The sequence below is a fragment of the Bos taurus genome, chromosome 15, assembly GCF_002263795.3.
Source record: "Bos taurus isolate L1 Dominette 01449 registration number 42190680 breed Hereford chromosome 15, ARS-UCD2.0, whole genome shotgun sequence".
In the NCBI taxonomy this organism is placed as follows: domain Eukaryota; kingdom Metazoa; phylum Chordata; class Mammalia; order Artiodactyla; family Bovidae; genus Bos; species Bos taurus.
The window spans coordinates 38,988,228-39,011,429 of record NC_037342.1 but is presented as its reverse complement, the minus strand read 5'-3'; the positions used below and the strand labels follow the sequence as shown (position 1 = coordinate 39,011,429).

Here is a 23,202-nt window from a genome sequence, read left to right as displayed (position 1 = left end):
TGTATATCCTCAGAGGAGCCTTGAATTTTTAGGAAATCAGAGGAGTCATGATCCTTTAATTGATATTCCTAGTGTTATTGTTTATTATCTTTCTAAGGACTAGGCTGGATGGCATCACTGACTCGATGGACGTGAGTCTGGGTGAACTCCAGGAGTTGGTGACGGACAGGGAGGCCTGGCGTGCTGCGATTCATGGGGTTGCGAAGAGTCGGACACGACTGAACGACTGAACTGAACTAAACTGAAGGACTAGAATCCTACTATCAATTATTGCTTGAGAAGTGTTTGTGATTTGGTGGATACAACTAGGCATGGCCAAGATTTCATTTGCTTTAGCCTGTACATTCTCATTGAGTGAAACGAACAGGATCAAAGCAAGAATAAATAGCAGCGTCTTTTCTTCTTTTATAGACTATAATTATAGAAAATTTCAGTATCCATATATCTTCACGTGTTTTTTTATTCTCATATAATATTCCTGCAAGCTTTTTCTTCCTTTATTCTCTATTTGCCCTTAGGTCTCTCTTCTTCCAAGAGATCCTGTTCACGTTCAGCTCCTTAGTTACCACCCCCTGTTTCTCAGTTGAATTCTTTACTTCCCAGGGGTGCTACAGAATGTTCATAGCTCCTTCTCCAAGTTTTCTTCTAAAATAAGCATAGAAGTCCATTTCTTTAAAGTTTTCCTAGAAATATGAGAAAATAGATTTGTAAGAAAGTTATTATTGGGAGCTTTCTGGGACATTCTTATGGTAATTCCCTGGTTTCTGTTTTCTAACTCCATTTCTTGCTGCTGCTGCTGCTGCTAAGTCGCTTCAGTCGTGTCCGACTCTGTGCGACCCCAGAGACGGCAGCCCAACAGGCTCCCCCGTCCCTGGGATTCTCCAAGCAAGAACACTGGAGTGGGTTGCCATTTCCTTCTCCAATGCATGAAAGTGAAAAGTGAAAGTTAAGTTGCTCAGTCGTGTCCGACTCCTAGCGACTCCATGGACTGCAGCCTACCAGGCTCCTCCATCCATGGGATTTTCCAGGCAAGAGTACTGGAGTGGGTTGCCATTGCCTTTTCCGATGGTTCCAAATATCTGCCTCATTTTCCTCAGATCATTAGGCAGAAGTGTTTAATATCTCTGGGAGAAGTTGAACATGTAAGTTAATTTATCTGTTTATTTTTTCTCTATCCAAACATCTGAGTTGCTGAGAAAGAACCTATAAGCCTACTCTATTATTTCCTTCCTTTGTTTACAAAAAAATCTGGCCAGCAGATAATTTTAGGATAACTCATAGATTGACTATGTAATCTCCCTCCAGTGATAAGTCTTACTGGCTCTACAGTCTCTCCTAGTTAAGCCTGTTTTATTTTATTTTTTAATGTAATGACTCTTTGATCCATTTTTTGAAGTTCATCTCCATTATGGAATTTTTCCTATGTTGAATAGTAACCTACCTTCAATTTTATAAATATTCCTTTCCTTCCACACAAAAAAGTAACTTTAACATACAGAAGAAAGTTTATCTTGATAGTCCCATTTTATACATCCTCATTAGTTAGTATGGGTATCACTGTATACAACAGTAACAAATATGCATAGTATTATAGACAAAAAGGAAAACTAATTGAAAACAAGTACATAACATTGAAATTAGAAATTTAGACTGAAAAAGACTATAGAGATCACCTAGTATATCACCCTCCTCTTATAGGTTATTATAGTAGACATTTTCTTCAAAGATACTGAGAGAACTGAAGGAATTTTATGACTTGACAGTAGATTACTAGACCTTTTATATTGTAAATGTATGTTCATTTAAAATGTATATAATTAATATGTTATGCTGTTATGATGATTATATACAAATCTTTAATTCCTTGGGGCCAGATGTATTTTGGAATTTATTTAGACTTTAGAAAAAAATATAATCTATTGTGTAATATGAAACAACTTCAGCTATTTAGATTTGGGGTAGTGCTCCTTGTCAAACACATAGGAAGTATATGAATACTTAACAACTAGAAGATGTTTTTTTAAAAAAAGACCATAAATCAGTTCTAATTCACTTTTGCTACCTACCATATGGTATATGAAAAAACTCTTGGTTTTTAGCTATAGAAACTGGATATACATCTGGATTTGTGGTTGATGTTTAATGAAAGTAAAGCTGATTTCCATTTTTTTTTTTTTTTTTAGTAGAAGTTGTCAAACACTTGAGTTGGAGCCATAGATATATTTGAAATATGCAAAGTGGTTTTTCATTTTTTAAATGAAAATATATCTGAAAATATTTTATTGAAGTGAAAAAATATCTGAAAATATTTTTGCATGTAATTTCTTTGTTTACCAGGTGGATGGATGATGGCTTAGTAAATGATATCACACCCAAATTGATAGGAGACAGACCTAATACATACATATACACAAAAGCATTGGCAGAATATGTTGTACAGCAAGAAGGAGCAAAGCTAAATGTGGTGATTGTAAGGCCATCAATTGTTGGTGCCAGTTGGAAAGAACCTTTTCCAGTAAGTTGCTAGAGATCTTTGTAAATAATTGGAATTGAGAATTTTAAGTCATAATTTTGTACAAAAAGAGTTGGCAATTTTTTAAGAGCAGGTTTTGTTTACTGAACATGGCTTACTGTGGCAAAGTTGTTTCCAATTGTAGAGAGAGACACTCTAATTGGTACTTTTATGTAAGGTGCATGTATTATAATGTTGCATGTATAGAAATGCAGATAAACTTTTAAAATGTTAACTGAAAATTAAAGGTTATGGTATTGTCTGGAGTCAGAGGAGACCATGCCTTTCAAGGGTCTTTGTCATTGATAAGAGATTAGACACTGACACATCACCATTTGTTGGCTTTTAAAATTATTTGTGGATTAGTTTCCCTTGTGGAGGTGAAGGGAATAGAAGTGAGAATACTCAAGATCTTATTTTATTTCATTTGCTTTTTAGTACCTAAAAGAGGCAGGTCTTCTAAGAAGTTCATTAGTTTTCTTAACATTAACTATACAAGGCCATCAATTGTTGTATAGTATAGTTCACATGCTAAGGAAGATAAAAATTTTCTGTGATTTGCTGTAGAAAAGGAAGATAAATTTCTGTGATTTACTGTAGAAAAGCAAGGCATTACAGTATTTGTGAATCACTGAAATAAGAGAAAACAGATATAAAATGAGATAAATTGATTTAGGAAAGACTTAAGTCTCTGTCAGTAGTAGTAAATGATACTATCTTGTTTGATACTTTGACATTACTCTGTTTTATTCAGTAATCTTGAGAATTTACCATTTCCTTCAACCTAAGGATACTACCTTAGTAACTAGCACAAAATCAAACTTGAGCAATCTTAATTTAGCTTAAATATTTGACAGATATAAACTCCTTTTTGCAAAATTCTCTTTGCAGAGTTAATGAAAGAGTAGGTAACCCTTTGAAAATTATTTTATTTAGTCATTTGCAATCTCAGAAAAGACTATTTAAGGTGGGGAGAAATATTCTGGCCTGAATATAGTCAGATTTTTAGTTCTTAGAAGAAGACTACCAAGTATGTTTGTGGAGTTATAGAGTTCAAATTGTAAATCTTTAATTTTATAGTATTTCTAAGCTCCCTTCCTTTTTTTTAATTTTTGGTATTAGGGATGGATTGATAACTTTAATGGACCAAGTGGTCTTTTTATTGCGGTAAGTAATAAGCCTTTTATTGTATTGAATATTCTGTTGTTTTTTTTCCTGTGTATCTTTGTATTGTGTATATGCACTATGGGTTCTGTATCTTAAGGTTTTGTTTTTAATTTCAACAAAGGCAGGGAAAGGAATTCTTCGAACAATGCGTGCCTCCAACAATGCCCTTGCAGATCTTGTTCCTGTAGATGTAGTTGTCAACATGAGTCTTGCGGCAGCCTGGTATTCCGGAGTAAATAGGTATATGAGATGGCAATGTCGTTTATTAGATGTATAGTAACCGAGAAGAGAACTAATGTTAAAATATCCTCTATAATGGATATTTATCAGTTTATTAACCCATACCAATATTATATAGATATTATTACTTTCAACTGCAAGAGTTGACTTACCACAGCCAATGAAGTGGTTCCATCAGCAGTAATAAGAATTAACATAAATTCTTGTGTACTGGCACAGGATAGACAAGGTCATTAGAAAATTTTTTTTAATGTATTTTTTTTTAATACAGACTAAAACTTGGTATAAACTTGTTATATATAAGAGGTGAAATTCACAGAGAACAACTTACATGTATTAAACATGCACACTAGTACACTTTAATCAACTCATGGGGCTTCCATGGTGGCTCAGAGGTTAAAGTGTCTGCCTGCAATGTGGGAGACCTGGGTTCGATCCCTGGGTTGGGAAGATCCCCTGGAGAAGGAAATGGCAACCCACTCCAGTACTCTTGCCTGGAGAATCTCATGGAGGGAGGAGCCTGGTAGGCTACAGTCCATGGGGTCGAAAAGAGTTGGACACGACTGAGCGACTTCACTATACTATATAATATTTATAGGTCTAACACTTAAACCTAAACACCTACTCAGTGACATTTTTCTAAATAATAATCTTCCCTTATTTTTCAAGTCACTGTTTTATATTTTACAAAAAGGAGGGATATGATTATATGAATATATTGTTTCTGGTAAAAGCGAATTCTGTTCACAATTTCTTTTTAACTAGAGCCTCTGAAAATGGGAGGGAGATAGGAAGAGCTGAGGTGGTTCTTTTTCCTGTATGAAAAAAAGACTTGTGCTAATACAAGAAGAAAAATATGAAGTCTGTGTTATTTTTTTATAAATATTTTTTGGGTAGGATTGGAAAAAAGGGTAGTGTAAATAGTTGTTCAGACATAAAAATTAATCCTTTAAAGATAGTATTTTAAATATTTATGGTAGAAAAGTCCTCATTTCTTCCTACTTAAGTATCATACAAGATTTAGATTGGTTAAGTTTAGCTTTTTAAAATTTTTCATTGCTTTGATCTTTGTCTTTGCAGACCAAGAAACATCATGGTGTATAACTGTACAACAGGAAGCACTAATCCCTTCCACTGGGGTGAAGTTGGTATGATTTTACCTGTAGTTTTGAATGTTAGAATAAATTTTTATAAACTTAAAATGTTCACCAATTACATTAGAATAATCCATGAGGCATTAAAGCCACCCAGTTACAAGTTTATTCTTATTTTAGTTGCCATGTTAGAACATCGACTAATACTGCCTTTTGGTCCTTAATAATGTTTCATAAATTTAAAAATACCCAGCTGTGTATTCCCTCCTCATCCCACCCTTGCCTGACCCTTATTGTTTCTCTGCTGCCATCTGCAGCAATGCCCATAGATACCCATGGTATGGAAATAAACCTTTTTTCCTCCCTCATGGGCATTCTTAATCCTGATGTTCCTTATTCACAGGCAGTATCACTCGTAGCTACAAGAGTTGATATATCATAGGAAATAGCTAGTTGTCCTAAGAGGAAGGAGTAAGCAAGTAGGATACATTTTGCCAGAATATTTTCTGTTGGGTTTATTAATCTGTTAAATTCACAAATTCACAGCAATAGTGTGTATGCTGTTACTTGTTTCAAAACAGGAATAGTATAACTTAGAACGTACTGAAACTTAATCATTTTTAAGTCAAATATAAAGTAAAATATATTTACAGTGTTGATTTAGTGTACTAGGTCTTATTTTATCTCTAATTAAACAGTTTTTGTTACCCTTGTGGAATAATTTTGATTTTAAAGTAAATCTTTGTCTTTTATCCTAGAGGTTATTCTATGACATTTTTATTTCTATTTAATGATTGACTGTTAGAGAATATAAGGGAAAAAAATCTAGGGTGCTTTTAATCTTATGATAATTAGTGGTGTTCTTTTAAGAATTTTAAAACACTTCAAATGAGTTAGGTTTTTTTGTAGTCTTTCATTGTGTTACAAAGTTTAGCAAAAATCAAATTGAGCTTTATTTTCTAGTGAATATCTCAGTAAACATTTCCATTGAAGTATTAACGGAGACGATAATAGAGTTGATTGTTTTGATATTGTATAACCTAGATAAATTACAGCAGAAGTTAATTTGGGGTTGTTTTAAGCTTGTTGATAATGTTAATTTGAGCAACTTAATTATTCATAAGCAAAGGATGATGATTTCCCTTTTCTTTTTTAAGTAAGTACAGTAATAAGAATCTGGAAAGAGGAACAGAAAGAAAGAAGCTATCGTGAGAGGTGAAATATAGAAAGTGACATTGTAAACTGATATAGGTAAAACATTAAAAAGATTTTTAAGAGTGAATTTTAGCAAAAATTCATTCATCTAATTAAAATTCATAAATAGTGGGAGTTCTAAAACTACTTGAGTTCAGCAGTTTAATACCCATATTCCCTTAGTTACTATAGAAAGTAGAAATGTTTGTTTTTTAAATGAGCACACTCTGACATCTTTGGTAAAATATTTTGCTTTGTAAAAACATGATTTTTTTTACAAAACTTCACTACATGGTTATTATCAAAGCTGTTACACAACTTTTCTTCCTCAGAATACCATGTAATTTCCACTTTCAAGAGGAATCCTCTCGAACAGGCCTTCAGACGGCCCAATGTAAATCTAACCTCCAATCACCTTTTATATTATTACTGGATTGCTGTAAGCCATAAGGCCCCAGCATTCCTGTATGATATCTACCTCAGGATGACTGGAAGAAGCCCAAGGTAATGGTGACTAGCTCTGTCTTATCTGTTCCTCTGACTGTTAAACAACCCATGCTTACACTAAACTGCTATTAACTCTGTATTTGTTTATGCTTATGATAAGGCTTAATGGCCTTTTGTGACTGAGAAGACTCTAGAATTTAAGAATTTGTCAGAAAAGCAAAGGTATTGTTATAATTCATTCTGTTCTAAATTTTGGATGATAAATTATTGTCATATGCTGAATTCTAGGTCTAACTTTAAGTATTTTTTTCTGAATAACAAAATAACATTCAAAATGCTTTGATGCTTATTTTTCCTGCAGGATATTATCTAAATCATTTCTTCAAGATGAATCCTTTAAACCAAGTATTCAGGCGCCCCAGTATTAAGTTTTGTTCCAACAACTTATTGCTTCATTATTGGAAGGGTGTCAGACATACAGTACCTGCATTATTGCTTGATCTTGCACTAAGGTTGACAGGTCAGAAACCGTGGTAAGAAGAATAGCAGTAAATACACTGTATTGGTAAGGTGGTGGAGGCTTGCTGGAGAGACAAAAAGTCGCTAGCATGAGCTTTACCTTTAGTTACTAACCTAATTAATTACAATCACAATCCGGATGCTAGAACATTTCTTAGAAATTGAGGATATTGGGGAGACTGTGGATCTCATCTTATTGGGCCATTGATCCTCCAGAATCCCATATTACAGGAAATGTCCAGCGTCAAGGTTGTCATTGTTATTATAAGCTGAAATTGAGCCCTTCTCTCCCCATTAATAACTTGGAGGTGAGTTTTATAGGGGATTAAGGGTTAAATGTTTTGTTTTAAGTGGATTGTACAGTTTTATATGAAAAAAACCTAGGATGCTTCTAGGAAATTAATTGCTTGAGCTGTCTCAGCTTCCCATTCAGCTTATAATATTGTAATTACAGTTTTTGACTAATTTTTCAGGTTGATAATGTCATAGTTTAAAACAAAAGTTAACAAATTGAAAACTTGATTTCTTGTAGTTGTTATAAAAAGGCCTTTTTTTATTGAAAGCTCACAAACTTAAGTAATCCTACTGTCTTTACCACAATTATAGTGAAATATACTATAAAAATATTTATTTTTTTAACTACATTGGCATTTGTAGTGGAGCCTTTGATTGGAGAGTTCAGGATTTGAGTATTTAAGTGTAAAGAAGAGGCTGATTCCAGAACTTTCGTCAGCTGCTCAAAAAATAAAAGCGAGATATCTGCTAGTTATAGTGTATCAGGATTTGAGTAACATGTAGGGAATTTTCTGTGGATTCAGTTGTCTTGTTATGTTTCTCATCATGTATGTTAAATATTGAAATATATGAGTGGTGTTGAACAGTGCATGCTATCTTGATATTAATAGATTTTATGTAGATTAGGACAGAAAAGTCAAAACTAGGTTCAAAAAGTAAAATAAGTTAAATATATCACAATGCTTTACACAGAAAAGGGGGCTTAGTAAACTTAAATGAAGACCAGAGTTGATTAAATAATTTATAATAGATATATCAATATCTATTATAACAAATTATCTCAAACTTAGTGGCTTAAAACAGCAGCGGTCATTTTATTATTTCTTTTGGTTTATTGCTTCTCTCAGCATCTGGAATTTAGGAAGGAATCCACTGGGCAGCTTTGGCTTAGAGGTCTTTCATGTGACTGAGGTCAGATGGAACTGAAAGGGGGACGTGTAGTGGAACAGCTGGTATCATTGTCTCTTCATGTGGTATCCGGATCTTTTCATAGAGTGTCTTTGCAAGGACCAGTGGTCGCCTTAGGGGAGTTGGACTGCTTACATGACAACTGGAGGCTTCAAGGAAAAGTGCTTCAGCAGGCAAGGTGGAAGCAATGTGCATTTTCTGACCTACCTTAGAAAATCATGCAGCACTACTTCCATCGTATTCATTTAGTCCCAGGCGAGTCACAGATCTTTTTTTTTGCTCCAAGATTCCAGGAGCAGGGATATAGAGAATAGTCAAGATCATCTTGTAAATGAGCTGGTGAGATATCTGAAAGGTATTGTCGCAACTGTTTTTGGAAAGTGCAGTTTGCTATAGTCAGTCTTCTAGTCCCAACAGTTTATATTCCTCCTACATGGAAAACACTCTTGCTTTTTCCCCACAAAACCTCTCTGACAAAAGCTTGAAGCCAGTGTGGTTAGTGAAATCTGTTTTAATTGTGGATGACGCTTTTTCAGATACAGTTCCTCAAATATTGATCTGAAAACCTGTGAACTAAAGTGTCAGGTTACCTCCTGCCCGTGCGACGTATAATAGTGAGACAAGCATAGGAAATAATTTAGACAGTCTAGTTCAAAAGAGAAAAAGTAAGAGGCACACAGCAATCACTGGTCCATAATAATTCTGCATTCCAGCAGGGTATGTTTGATGGTTTCTTAGTTAGGGTTTCATTCCCCCTCTCTGGTTGTTCTTTGAGGTTTTGGTTCTCTCCTGAGTCATCCTTCTTTTCCCGTTTAAAAAAAAAAAAAAAAGGCCTGTGTTTGCCTTCTTATTCTACTTCCTGCCCACAAAAAGTTGGGAGTCTTTAGAGCAGAGATCCAAAAGCTTTCTGTAAAGCACCATATAGTAAATATTTCAGTCTTTGTGAGCCATATGGATTCTGTTGCAGCTTTTTACCTCTGCTGTTAAATGTAGCTTCCACCTTATAACCACTCAGTTCTGCAGCCTCAGACAATATGTAAATGAACAAGCATGACTGTGTTCCAGTCAGACTTTATTTTAAAAATAGATGTATTTGGCCCTAAGCTCTGGTTTGCTGAACCTTAATGCAGAGGTCTCTTTGCATTTAGTACTGTCTCTGTCCTTTTAAGTATAAACTCATAATTCCTTTAAAATTTTGTGTGTTTCCCATGTATTTGTTTTAAAATAATCCAGTCCATTAGACCAAAGCCATACCCACAGATCTTTTTGAGACATACCTTTCTCTGTCTTGGGTTCCTTATGAAGTTGCTGTGAAGAAGTGCTTATGAAGAAGCACCCTTGAGTCTTAAATCTTTGCCTCTTATATCCTTAGACTCTTAAATCCTGCCTCTTAGAGCCTCTGTAAGACATATCTTTAACATCTGGAATGAAACTTTTGTCTGAAAGTTTCTATGAAGTATACTACTTTAATCTTTTTGAGGTCCTAACAGAATCTTACATCTGCATTCTCGATTTGATCTTTGATCAGAAGTTGTTTCTAAATGAATTCCTGGCTAGAATTTTACATTCCTTCCAAATTCTACTAAAACCAGATAGTTCATTTTTTAAGATCATCTTTGTCCTCTTTGAGGAAATCTTGGCTTAGATCATCAAGTTTATTTGATACATTTTCTATTTTCCATGTGACCATAGGCAATAGTTTTGTTCTTCTAACTTCCAACATTATTTTCCTCACTTACCTTTAAACTCTGACCAACAGCTTCCGTATAGCCCTTTTATTTTTTCCACTAACATCCTTGGTCCTTCCATGTTTTATCAGTGGTCTCAAGGGCCTCACAGTTTCTGTCTACTACCTAATCCTAAAGCCAGTACTGCATGTTTTAGATTTTTATTACAGCAGTCCCTCACTCCCAGTACTGATATATTTGTTCCCATTATTTGTGCTGCATGGCAAATCTTTCAAATTTTAGAATCTTTTTTTTTTTTAATTTAGATAAAATCGATATCAGACTTAGTATCTTAAAACAGTAATCATTTCATTCTGTGGGTCAGAAGTTCTAGAAGGCTTTGATGGGATGGTTCTCTCTTAGAAGTGATTGCAGTCACAGGGACTAGAGCCAGGTACACTGTAGGGAATGGTAAAGGAAAGGAAGGGTGCCGAGCAGCTGGGTGGCCAGACATCTATCTCTGTTCATATAGTCTCAGAACCTTTCAGTGTGGTCTCTGCACATGGACTAATTTGGGCTTCCTCACAGTGTGGCAGCCTCAGGGGGAGTTGAACAGCATACATGACCTCTGAAGGCTTCAAGGGTGAGTATTCCACTGAGCAAGGCAGAAAGCTACCTTACTTTTTCTTAACTCCCCACAGAAGTCACGGTATCACTTCACCTCATTCTGTTGGTATGTTACCTTCACCTCTTAATGGAACCTCTTAATAGTTAAGGTGATACTGTAGGTGAACGTATAAGATGGGAGATAATATTTGTAGCCACCTTTGGGAATTAAAATTTGCTACAAATAGGAAGCATCAAATAAAGAGTCTTCTTAACTGAGGTTTGTCCTGTACAAGGCTTTCTAAATATCAAACCAGGAATGCTTTGGGAGCTTTCACTCTAAAAGCAACAAGAGACATAATGGTTTTTTATTTAGGCAATTTTATAAATGTTAAATACATGGTGGTAGTTGCTCAGTCATGTCTGACTCTTTGAGACCCCATGCACTGTAGCCTCCCAGACTTCTCTGTCCATGGAATTTTCCAGGCAGAGAAAACTGGAGTGGGTTTCTATTCCCTTTTCCAGGGGATCTTCCCCACCCAGGTGTCTTGCATTGAGGGCAGCTTCTTTACCATTTGAGCCACCAGGGAAGCCTCAAGTGTTAAATATAAAGTCTTACAATTTATATTATTAAATTTGTTCAGATTATTTGCTGAGCAAAGTAGTGGCCTCTACACCTTACATTGCTGCTGCTAAGTCGCTTCAGTCGCGTCCGACTCTGTGCGACCCCAAAGACGGCAGCCCACCAGGCTCCCCCATCCCTGGGATTCTCCAGGCAAGAACACTGAGTGGGTTGCCATTTCTTTCTCCAATGCATGAAAGTGAAAAGTGAAAGTGAAGTCGCTCTGTCATGCCTGACTCTTAGCAACCCCATGGACTGCAGCCTTCCAGGCTCCTCCGTCCATGAGATTTTCCAGGCAAGAGTACTGGAGTGGGGTGCCATTGCCTTCTCCGACACCTTACATTAGGACCTTAATATAATGCCTGCTTCTGCATTAAACTAATGTCAGTCATGTCATTCATGGTGTCCATTTTACTCATTTGCATTGTTCCTAGTGTCATTCGGCTTGATAAAAATATGACTTACTGTATATCTGGGTATAATTTAAAAAATACAACTCAGATATGCATCATATGGATTCTGGTGACTAGTCTCTTGGGACTAGAATGCATGATATTATCACATATAGAAGTAGTATAAGTTATCTGCTTTAGCTCCTGAAATGTAGTAGTTATTTTCTCTTAAAAATGGTATTTTAGAAAAATGGTTCTGTGGCCTCCTTTTTTTTGTTATTGTTTTATTATTTAGCTTCACTTTCTCTAGTTTAACTTCTCTGAATCTTAAATTTTTTATTTTTGTGATTCTCCGTGGAGGGCAGTTTTGCCTCCCTCAAGGGACATTGGACAGTTTTCGGAGATGTTTTTAGTTATCGCAGCTGGGTAGATGCTCCTGGCATCTAGTGGGTAGAGACCAGAGATACTGCCAAGTGTCTTACAGTGCACACGGCAGCCCCCTCCCACAAAGAATTATCTGGCCTAAAATGTCTATAATGCTGAGATTGAGAAACCCTGGACTAGATGATCGTTAGGCTCTTGCCCTTCTCTAAAATTTTTAAGAATTTGTTTCAGGTTGCTGTAATAAAGAATGAATATTCAGAACATACATGGCAATGTGGTCCCAGGCATCTGCTCTTACAGCATGTTTAACCAAAGACTAGTGGGGCAGAGTTTTAAGTTTCTATTTATATTTCCCATAGTATTCAGTCCAGACTTTTATTACTTGATAAATGTTCTGTGAATTTAACATATATATATATATATATATATATATATATATATATATGACCTTTCGAATTTCCTTCTCCCTCTCCAGTTTTTTATTGTAATTATGGTGGAATCACTGATTGACTCTTAGGGTAATTCTGTCACTTGAATGAATCTGAAAATAAGACTAAGTGAGAATTGTCAGTGAAAATGGAGTTAGGAAGAAAAACTTTTTAAATAAGGTGTATGTTAGAAAGCCACATTAACCAAATATGTGTATATGTGTGATTCATGTATACTGTACTGGCTGTGATAGTGAGTATTAATTACCAATCTTGTACATCTTCTCCTCCCTTCAAATTCTTTCTGTTTGAACTATTCCTGTCTAGATTTAGCCTTTGATGCTCACTAATTCTTTCTGTGTTTAATGGAGGTTTTATTTTGTAATTACTTTCTTTAATGAAGTACAGTTCTTCTTTACATACATTGTCCACGTTGTCTCATTGTGTTTCAGTATTCTGTATTCCGGATTTCTTTCTAAATGTGTTGAAAATGTCAGAATTGCTTAGCTAATGTTACTCTTTTGGTTTCCTCCTCATTTCTAATGTTCTCATTTTCTTCTATTTCTCGCATTTCTTAAGCCCTGATTTGGAGATCTCTAAACTGCATAATGCTAATCCTAATTGTGGGACTATAAATAGAATTCTTTTAAAGTATTTCTTCACATATAATTTTTCTTTTTATCAGAGATTAGGAATTTTTGGTGTGTGTGTTTCAAAAAGTTCTGCCTTCTATTTCTCTCCCTATCATTGATAATTATTATTGTGTAGATGTTACTGTTCTGGTTAGTGTTATGATATTAATGACTTACAGTGAACCATGATATATAAAATGCCAAATTTAAAGATTAAAGCCCCTCACCCTTTTAAAAAGAAACAAAGTATCAAATTTTCTTATTTTTATAAAGATGGATATTGGGGATTTGGGAAGTTTAGGGAATATATTGAATATCTATTTGAGAAAGTTGTCACCATGAGTCATTGATTTCATGGCACATCCAGGCGCCTGTTGGTGTTCAAGAGCAAGTTGTTTAAAATATATAGAGAGAGTTAACTAAATGGCAAATGAATATTTCTGTATACTTTGCTTCCATGATGCTGAAGAGTTGAGATTAAAATGTAACAGTATGTTATGAATTCACAGAAAATCTTACTAAAACGAAGCTGAACTAAAATGTGATTTAAGGAACAAAAAAGGAAAAGAATGCTAATTGAATTCATTTATTTGCTTAGTATTATATGTAGAAAATTTGGCCTTGAAATATTCCATTTCATATATCAGCAGAACTCTCCTTAGGCAATATTAAATTCATTTACTGCTGCTTAATTTTTTTTCTTTGTTTTGCATTTATATAATGTTCCAAGATGCAGAAATATTCTTATTTCCTGGTGATTTGGTACACTTATTGAACTACATGTTACAATTTTACTGTCAGTGTCTCAAAATAGAAACTGGTTCCCTGGGTGGTGGTGAGATTTTTCCTTATCTATGCAAATTATGAATCTCAATTTTTCTTAAAATACAGGATGATGAAAACAATAACTCGTCTTCACAAAGCTATGGTGTTTCTTGAATATTTCACAAGTAATTCTTGGGTTTGGAGTACTGACAATGTCAATATGTTAATGAATCAACTAAACCCTGAAGATAAAAAGGCAAGTATTTTTTTATATTAGAAAATAAGGAGCATACTAATTAGAGTATGCTAATTAGCAACCTGAGAAATAGTTGGATATTTTCTACAACCATTATGCAATAAGAAAGTTGATCTATTTATAGTGTCCCATTTTCAATCATAATTGGTAATAAAATAAAGTTGCTTTATTTTAGAATTTTTTAATTAAGTATGAGAGTAGCAGAAATATTTTCAAAGCATGATTGAAATGTTGATTCTCTTTTTCTCTTTTAATGTCAGGTTCAAAGAGAATTTTTATGCATTTCCCCCCCCAAATACTGTTTTAAGTTTTAAGGAAAACGTCTCAGAAATTGTTTTTCAAATAGTCTCTTCTACTTTTTGCCATTCTACATTTTGCTTTCTGTTAGTTTGAAACTTAAACTCTTATGAATTTTCTTTTTAAGGTTACCTTAGATATTTGAACATGCATACTTAACAAAAAATTGAGTGATTTGTATAGATAGCCTCTTCCTTAATGATACTTAGGACCATAAAATGTTTTAGCTCTGATTACTACCCCCACTAACTTATGTGGTTGTATGTTACTTTAGTGTTCTACTTAAATCTCATAATTAGAAATGATTATTTTGTTCAGCTTTGTTGTTGTTGTTGCTAAGTAGTGTCCAACTCTTTTCTACTGCATGGACTGTAGCTCACCAGGCTCCTCTGTCCATGGGATTTCCCAGGCAAAATATTGGAGTGGTTGCCATTTCCTTCTCCAGGGGATCTTCCTGACCCAGGGACTGAACCTGCATCTCCTGCACTGGCAGGTGGATTCTTTACCACTGAGCCATCAGGGACCACTGAGCCATCAGGGAAGCCTGGGGGCTAATTTGCTCCTGCTTTACAGTATCATTTCTTAATTTAGCAAGGCCTAATAAAATATTGGTACTTCCACCTTTTCTTGGATAATGCAAAGGCTAAAACGTGTACTCTAGTCAATTAGTATTCATATAGATTTACCAGTATAGTTGTCTTTTTACTGCTCTGATTTCTTCCTCCATCCTCCTCTAATGATTTCAGACTTCAGTCTGGAATCATTTTCATTCTGCCTAAAGAGTACCCATTAGTGTACTTTCTCTAGTGTTTGTCTTCTATTGATGTTAGATTATCTCAGTTTTTATTCTTGGAATATTTTTATTCTTCAATGATATTCATACTGCTATAGAATTCTGTTAGCAAGCTTTCTTTGAGCATTTGGAAGACATTGTCTCATAATCTTACAGCTTCCATTGCTTCCTTTGAGATGTCAGTGGTCAGACTAATGGTTGTTTCTTTGGAGGTAATCTACAGTGCCTTTTCTGGTTTAAAAAAATTTTCTTTCTTTGACTTTCAGCAGTTTTACTCTAATATGTATAGATACATGTGTGTATATATAGTATGTGTGTGTTTTAAATCTGTGGCTTGATGTCTCACAATTTTGGGAAATTTTCCAGCCATTGTCTTTTCAGATACTGCTTTTTTTCTATTATTTTTCATTTTTCCTATGGGAATCCAATTATACAAATGTATGACCTTCTCATATTATCTCATATCTTAAGTCTCCATTTCAGTGCTGTGGTACTTTAATGATTTGTTTATGGTAGCTTTTTTATTTTTAGTCTAGAGCTTGCTATTTTCAGAGAAGTGTGATGGTAAATTAAATTATGAATAATCTGTTTATCACACCAAAAAAATTACCTGATTGTGTGTGGAAGAGCTCTGAGCAGATTATATCCCTCTTATTTTGTCATGAAGTAGCATTTTTGTAAGGCTTTCTTTTCTGTATTTATCTACTATTTTCATCAAATGGCCTACTTACTGTTACGTAAACTCCTAAGCCGGCTTTCATTCTTCTTAAAGAAAGCCACATTCTTTCTCTTAATGTCAATACTATTCTCTAGGAAAATTAATCTGTATAGTATGCAAGATGTTCAAAAAGAAGAGATACTGTAGATAGAAGGAAACTGGAAATAAGTGTATTGTTTCTGTGTTTAATGGAAGATAATGAAATAGGAGTAAGAACTTTTTTTGTGAGTAGCAGTAAGATTTTAAAATTAATATGGTAAACATTTTGTAAGCATGTCCTGTGGAATTAGCCTTTGGAAAAAGTGAATTTTTGACTTATATGAAATAATTATGAGAAAATTATTCAAGAAAATAACCAGTAATTTTTTTGTTTATGTAGACTTTTAATATTGATGTACGGCAGTTACATTGGGCAGAATATATAGAGAACTACTGTATGGGAACTAAGAAATATGTACTGAATGAAGAAATGTCTGGTCTTCCTGCAGCTAGAAAACATCTGAACAAGTAAGTTTTATATGGGTTTGATTTCATCTTGTCTTCCTTATGAAATACTAGTTTTTTCCTAAGCTGTTAACTTGAGATATTGCTAATAATATTGTATTTAGGAAAGTGGTTGCCTTTGGACTGTAACTCTGGTAGTGTTGATTTAACCTATGACTATTGAAGCTTACTGTTTTCATCAGTTTATACTATTCATTAGTAAGAAAGTCAAGTGGAATTTAGTTTTAAATATCACTTTGATCTTCCCTTATTGCTACTGAAGAAGTGAAGATATCAGGAGATAATAAAAATGTATTTTAAACTGGAGATAATGTAAAGTTTCTTCTACCTTATTGAAATACATCTTTAGAAGAGGAAAAGAGATCTAATAATACATTATTCAGTATAGAGCTTTTTCTTTGTTTATAAAATAGTTATTCCTTTTCCCTTAGTCTCTTATAAAACTAATATGTACTAATTGTTAAAAAACACTTAGAAAACAAGAGAAAAAATTACTATTAGTCCATTATTCAGAGATGCAATTAGTTTTAATAGTAATCTCTTTTATTCATAGTAATTTTTAATACAATTTTTATAACAGTTTTCAAAACTTTCACATTATTCTTGCTCTTTCAACTCTTTGAGACTTTATAGGGCAGATAGTTGTGTAGATGAAGAAATAGAGACTTAGGGAAGTTGTATTTGAAAGGTCACATTGAGTGGCAGAGCAAAGTTCTTTTGTCTACACCCATTGTTTATATATTGTACAGTTAAGCATTGAATAACATGGATTTGAACTGTGTGGGTCCATTTATATGTGGTGTTTTTTCAATAAATATATACTATAGTACCACACTGTGTGAAGTTGGTTGAATTCACTGGTGCAGAAATACAGGTAAGAAGGGCTGACCCTAAAGTTATATTTAGATTTTCAATTGTGTGCGGGATTGATGCCCCAACCCCCACATTGTTGAAGAATCAACTGTAGTCCTATATCTTTCACTGCCTGTTTAAGTTAGTGGAATTTATGTAATGTTATGGCATACCTAAACAATTTAGATTCCTTTCTAACACCATTAAAAAAACATCAAAAATGTTTTGAAACATAAGCAAGATAATATGCATTTTGCTCTTTGAGAATGGGAGTGTCTTCCTCGGTAGAGCAAGTACCATGTTTCATTCATGGTATGAGGACTTGTCCAGTTGATTTTTGATCTTGACGGACAGCTATAACTGAAGGAGTAAGTTCTTTTGTCTGACAACTTGTAAGCAGCTAAAGATGTCCAAAAATATTTATTTTGTCTGTAGGATGATGTATGTAATGAATCTCCCTTTTTAGATGAGATAACTCTGGAATTACAAGAGATATTTCTATTTTACCTAACATACTTGTTGCCTAGCACAGTTTAGGGCATACAGAAGTCTGCTTAATTGTACTTGTTAAGAAGTAAATTTACATCCCAAATGTTACAAAAAACTTTGTGTTATTGTTAATAGAAATAATACATTGTTTGATGGACTGCTGTCCAGAATGTGCACAGTCAGGTGTTTTTGATGTTTGCTAACTTTCTAATTTCTAGTTAATTTTTAAGTAAGTTTCAAATTAATATGGATTTGAACTTTGATTAGATTAAGATTTGAATATGAATTATCTGCTATCCAACAATATTCTTTTCTAGAAGATAGTATCCAATATATCTCTTGATCTGCTTTCCAGGTTGAGAAACATACGTTACGGTTTCAATACTATCCTTGTGATCCTGATTTGGCGCATTTTTATTGCAAGATCACAAATGGCAAGAAACATCTGGTACTTTGTGGTTAGTCTGTGTTACAAGTTTCTGTCTTACTTCCGAGCATCCAGCACTATGAGATACTGAAGACAAGAATTTAGCATTAGAACATCTATGCATATGGTGGTCTAAATGCATAAAATGTAAAATGTACTTAAGTCATTTCACCTTTTGTCAAGACATTAAACCATCTTAGCTCAGAATGTGGAGTAAATTATGGTACATTTTATGTAACATTTTAATGTATGCTCATAAAAGCCTAGTGAATACACTGTGGTATGCCAATTCAAATCTGTAATAGCCACCAAAACCATGACTTAACATTTTGATCCCTGGGGGAAAATGGTTGGGTAAGGGTAGGAGGGGGAGATAGGAACACTGACCAGTATAACTGTGCAATTCTGGAACATACTAATTAAAATATGCCTTAACATAGAGTGATTTTCTAATTATAATATTTAGTGCAGTGGAAAGCATTTATTTGAATGGGAATACTAGCTAAGTTGGTAGATATTTGATTCTACAGTGTTTGATTTTTATCATCAGTTTTAAGTGATTTTTAGTTTTGTTAAAATTACAGCCAAACTATTTTCACATCATCCTATAAGTTACTGAATGGTCTCAAATGTGAAAAACATTTTCAGTTTCCTTCCTTCTCTGATTTGAGGTCTGACACATATCATTTTCTATAAGCAATCAGTTACTTTCATAATCAGAAGGCTATATATTGTTATAGAGACCCTACTGGATCTAAATGAGTTTGAGAATCCGTATCAGCATATGCCATGTGTTTTTAGAAGGAAAATGAAAATTCACTAAACCTATTAGTATTAAGAAGAATAGGAGTACATTTTTATTGACCACATTATGACCAAATAAAAACCAATTCTGTGACATTTTGTTCATGTTTTGAAGCTGGATGATTACTTGAGACTTTGACAAGCAGGTGTGGGTACAGGGAGGAATTCATCATACTTGTGCTCTACTCCCTTAATAAATTTTATTAATAGGACTTTAAAAGGCTTATACTGTCCAATTAAAACTAAAAGTACATTACTATGGAAGAATGTATTTGCAGGTAGTCATAACATTAAGAAAATGTTTTCATATGTGTGTAAACACATACTAACTTTTGACCTTGAGAGCTGAATTCCTTCAAGAAAAATAATGCATAAAATAATGTGTATAAGATTAAATAAAGAACTTTATTTACATACCACATAAAGTACCAAACTGTTGAATGAGTTTTAAGATAACTTTTATTTTTTGTGCATGTGGTTTTAGCTTTTAGAAAGAAATGAGTTATAGAAACAAGTAATAGCAAGAACATTGATGTATATTTTAATGATACATTATAATTCCCTTTAAATCTTAATAGTAGTTAATTCTCCTTACTGTTGTAACACACATTTGCTTTAACAGATCAGCATAACATGTTCTAATTTAGCTGATCAAGTTGTACTATATTTAAATCATTAACAGTGTATCTTGAATATGTTTAATGAAGTCAGTTTACAATACAAAAAGTTACATAGAACTTTAATCTTAATTTTCTTCATCAATTCAGATGCAATGTATAAGAAGTTTATTTTATTATTGTGAAAAAATTAAATGTAAAGGAAATCACCTTCTTCCATGCAGGTGTATAATCTTGAAAAGGAAAATGCTTCCATGTTGAAGCCAGATTTTCTGTAGTAAAACTTTTAAAACATTATTTTAAAAGAAATATGTATATAAATATAAATATATATATATTCTTTGCAGTGATACTGAAGTCTCTGGTCTAGGACCATACCTTTTATAAGGTGTGAGAGACCATGGCAGTGTCTAAGAATGGAATAAATGATGATGCCTTTGATTTAAAGTGGCCCACATAATTAACTGTAGATGCTCTATCCTTTGAATGCTCCATCTCTCCAATACATTTCCATAATGTGTTGAAAATAAGCTAACATTTGTATGATTTTTATACATCTGCCAAATATACTTAGATGACTTATCTTTGTATCTTGCAAAAGAATCAGGCACAACTGTAGCAGGCATGTGAAGTACATGGGAGGTGTGTGTCTTTGAACTCTGTCATTATTATTGTAATCTAACTCGAGGAAATGATAATTGGGAGGGTGCTAAGGCCACTGCATTAATTTTGTGTGTTTAGAATTCTTTTGTCAAAAGAAAGCTATTGAATAAATTAATATGTCATTCTGGAACTTAAAAGTTTTAAAATTAGTATAAAACATACATAGGTTGTTAATCCTCGCCAACTTGACTTTGAGCTTAACGCAAACATAAAGATTTTAGAAATCCTTTGTATTGATGTCATTTGCTAGGCCTGGTTTTTTTAGTTCTTTCTGATTATATTTTTACACACAGACTCAAATTTTAACAGGATAGCCTGTTGAATAAATCTAATAAATCATTTAACTCATTTGATAAAGCTATATTTTAAACATTGTTTTTTTCCCCTATTCACTCTTGATTCTTATAATTCTGGCATATGCATTTGTCACTTGTGAAGTCATTGTAACTGTAAGTAAACTTGACTTGGCAACATTAATATGTTTAATAACTCATCACCGAGAAGCATGGCAATACATTCTTTGACTTGGGGATGGCATAAAATAAACATTTTCTGAATCTGTGTAATAAAGTTTGGAAGCAGGAAGGGAAAATCTTATTTCTCTTCCTTTTCTATGCTTGTCTGTAGGGACTGGTTCAGGGTTTTTTGCTTTTTTGTTTTAAATGTAAATCGATAGTCTTTTATAAGAAGTACAAGCATTATTGGGTGCCTTTGTTTGTAAACCAAAAAGTAATAAATGAATCCCTATATTTCCATTATAGTATTTATTGTTTTTTACAATAATTGTCCTGAAAGTTACTCATGAGGTAATGTGGTTAGAATTATAGGAAACAGTTCTCACTTCTTACCTTTCTTAAGGTGTATTCATTATTTTTTTGTATCCTAATTTTATTGAATTCTAAGTCTCTTACACAGCATTTTAGAGGAAGCACATAGGCAGGATGAATACTTTTTGTTAAAATATTATTTTTACTTATTAGCTGGAATAAGGTGGTTTTTCTGAAAACAGTGCCAGGGTGTCACTTAGGTTCTAGGTACTCTCCTCCCCATTGAATGATATCATATTAATTTATAAATATATTTGTTGTAACTTGTCTGTTGAGTAAGTATAAAGAACCATTCATTAGTAATAGAGTGTAACCATAAAAAAGGAGAGAGCTGATATCAGGCCAGGGTACAGATGAATATAAATGGCCTTCCAGGTCAAGCTCTTCTAGGCTTGACTCTAAGTCATGACTTGAAACTGTTGGCACTGACTTGTTCTATTTGAGAAAAACTCTATTCTTTTGCATGAGCAACTAGAGAAAGGAATGTATACTGCATAACTTAATATAGAAATGAGTTAATTAAATCTACAGTCTCTGTGATAAAGAAATATGAAATATTTTCTTATTGAATTAATATTTTTATCTTGAGGTATTTTCTACTCATAGAATGAATGTCTTTTTTTTTTTAATGGTGATACTCTTAGCATACATCTTTATCACTAAGATTCCTAAACAAATCATCTTTGTCATTTGAGCATATTTGTTAATTCCTTTGATTTTTCTTTATTAAAACAAATTTTATTAACATTAAGTTTGACATGCTCTTTTACAAGTTGATGGCTATAAACTATATTTATATAGATAAATGTTAAGTGATAAGTATGAGTTTAGTATCTTTATGGTTGGCTAATAAGCCTATAATTGTCTTTTTATTTCTTTCTCCCTTCCTTTTCCTTCTTCCCTCCCCACTCCCTCTCTCCTTCCTTCCCTTTCTTCCTTCATCACAGATCACATACAATACCTGTATTTTTATACAAGATGAAGAGACAGTGGAGATTTTTCTGAATTCATTAAAAAATAATAAGCATTCCTAATATTCTCTTCAAAATATTTACCTTAAGATTCTCTCCTAGACATCTGACTTAGTTGTATGTTACAGCTTTATGGGGTTGAATTAGGGATCCTCCAGAGGTGCTTTGGAAGCAGAATTCCTTTATTTTCTGCTGTTATACAGAATATTATACAGAATATCTAATTCTCTTTCTTTCTCTCTCACTTTTTCCACATTTATCTGTGAAGAGCTTATCTTCAGTTTTTGAGAGCAAAGTATAACTAGAAAGTTGAGGCTGAAACACGAATTATTAATGCCAATACTTGATGGTCTTTGAACTACAAAGATAATCTCATATGACTCAACCTAGTATTAGAGTGGCTTTCTTTATTTTTTAACAAACACACCTGAACGTAAACATATGGGTGAATGCAATTTTATTTAAAATAGTCATCCCAGGAGAATGTGTTTTTATTTCATTAGTCCTTAATTTTTTGACATCTAATACCTACTTTTCTGTTTTATGTTACATCTTTCACAATTTTCTGTCATTTTCCCCAACTAGGTTGTTTTTCTTGAGAAGAAAACCAGCTTGAACCTTTTGCAGTGTAGAAATAACACTAGTGAACACTTGTTGAGCAAGTGTGCGAGGCACAACCCTAAGCATTTTACATGCATTAACCCATTTTTGCCTAGCAGCCCTTTGAGGAGGGCACCTCTGTTTACCCATGTTTTATAGGTGTGATAACTAAGGTGTGTGACGTTAGTAATTTATCCACATTACACTGCTAGTGGCAGAGCCAAGGTTTGAACTCAGGTAGTTTAGCGTCAAAGTCTGCTACACATGTCCAGTATGCTATACTGTCTTATTACAGGAAAACGTGTACATGTGTTAGGCACTATGTTTTATCTGTTGCAATTATCTGTTTATCTGTATCACTCAGCACACTGTAAACTTGTCAGTGGTTTGAATTGGAATATGACACACTACCTACCATGTAGGATCATGTGACTTAATTAACATAGGTAGGTAAACACAGTTTTAATTAACATATAAAGAACAAAATACTAAAAGCACAAAGGAGTGATATA

General features: G+C 33.6%; 1 protein-coding gene across 4 annotated transcripts in view; it reads left to right on the top strand.

The window, feature by feature from the left end:
- FAR1 (fatty acyl-CoA reductase 1) overlaps positions 1 to 21,047 on the top strand; it is a 77,802-nt gene extending 56,755 nt beyond the window's left edge. For 2 of the 4 annotated variants that reach the window (XM_059874754.1, XM_010812464.4), the window contains exons 6-13: positions 2,338 to 2,515; positions 3,635 to 3,679; positions 3,801 to 3,919; positions 5,000 to 5,067; positions 6,540 to 6,711; positions 13,999 to 14,128; positions 16,316 to 16,443; positions 18,137 to 21,047. In XM_059874754.1, coding sequence (XP_059730737.1) covers positions 2,338 to 2,515; positions 3,635 to 3,679; positions 3,801 to 3,919; positions 5,000 to 5,067; positions 6,540 to 6,711; positions 13,999 to 14,128; positions 16,316 to 16,443; positions 18,137 to 18,299 — 1,003 coding nt within the window. In that variant the 3' untranslated portion in view covers positions 18,300 to 21,047. Of the gene's footprint in view, positions 1 to 2,337; positions 2,516 to 3,634; positions 3,680 to 3,800; positions 3,920 to 4,999; positions 5,068 to 6,539; positions 6,712 to 7,015; positions 7,188 to 13,998; positions 14,129 to 16,315; positions 16,444 to 18,136 lie in introns of all 4 variants that reach the window. The other 2 variants (XM_005215973.5, NM_001099032.1) reach the window with 2 other exon arrangements.
- Positions 21,048 to 23,202: the final 2,155 nt, after the last annotated feature.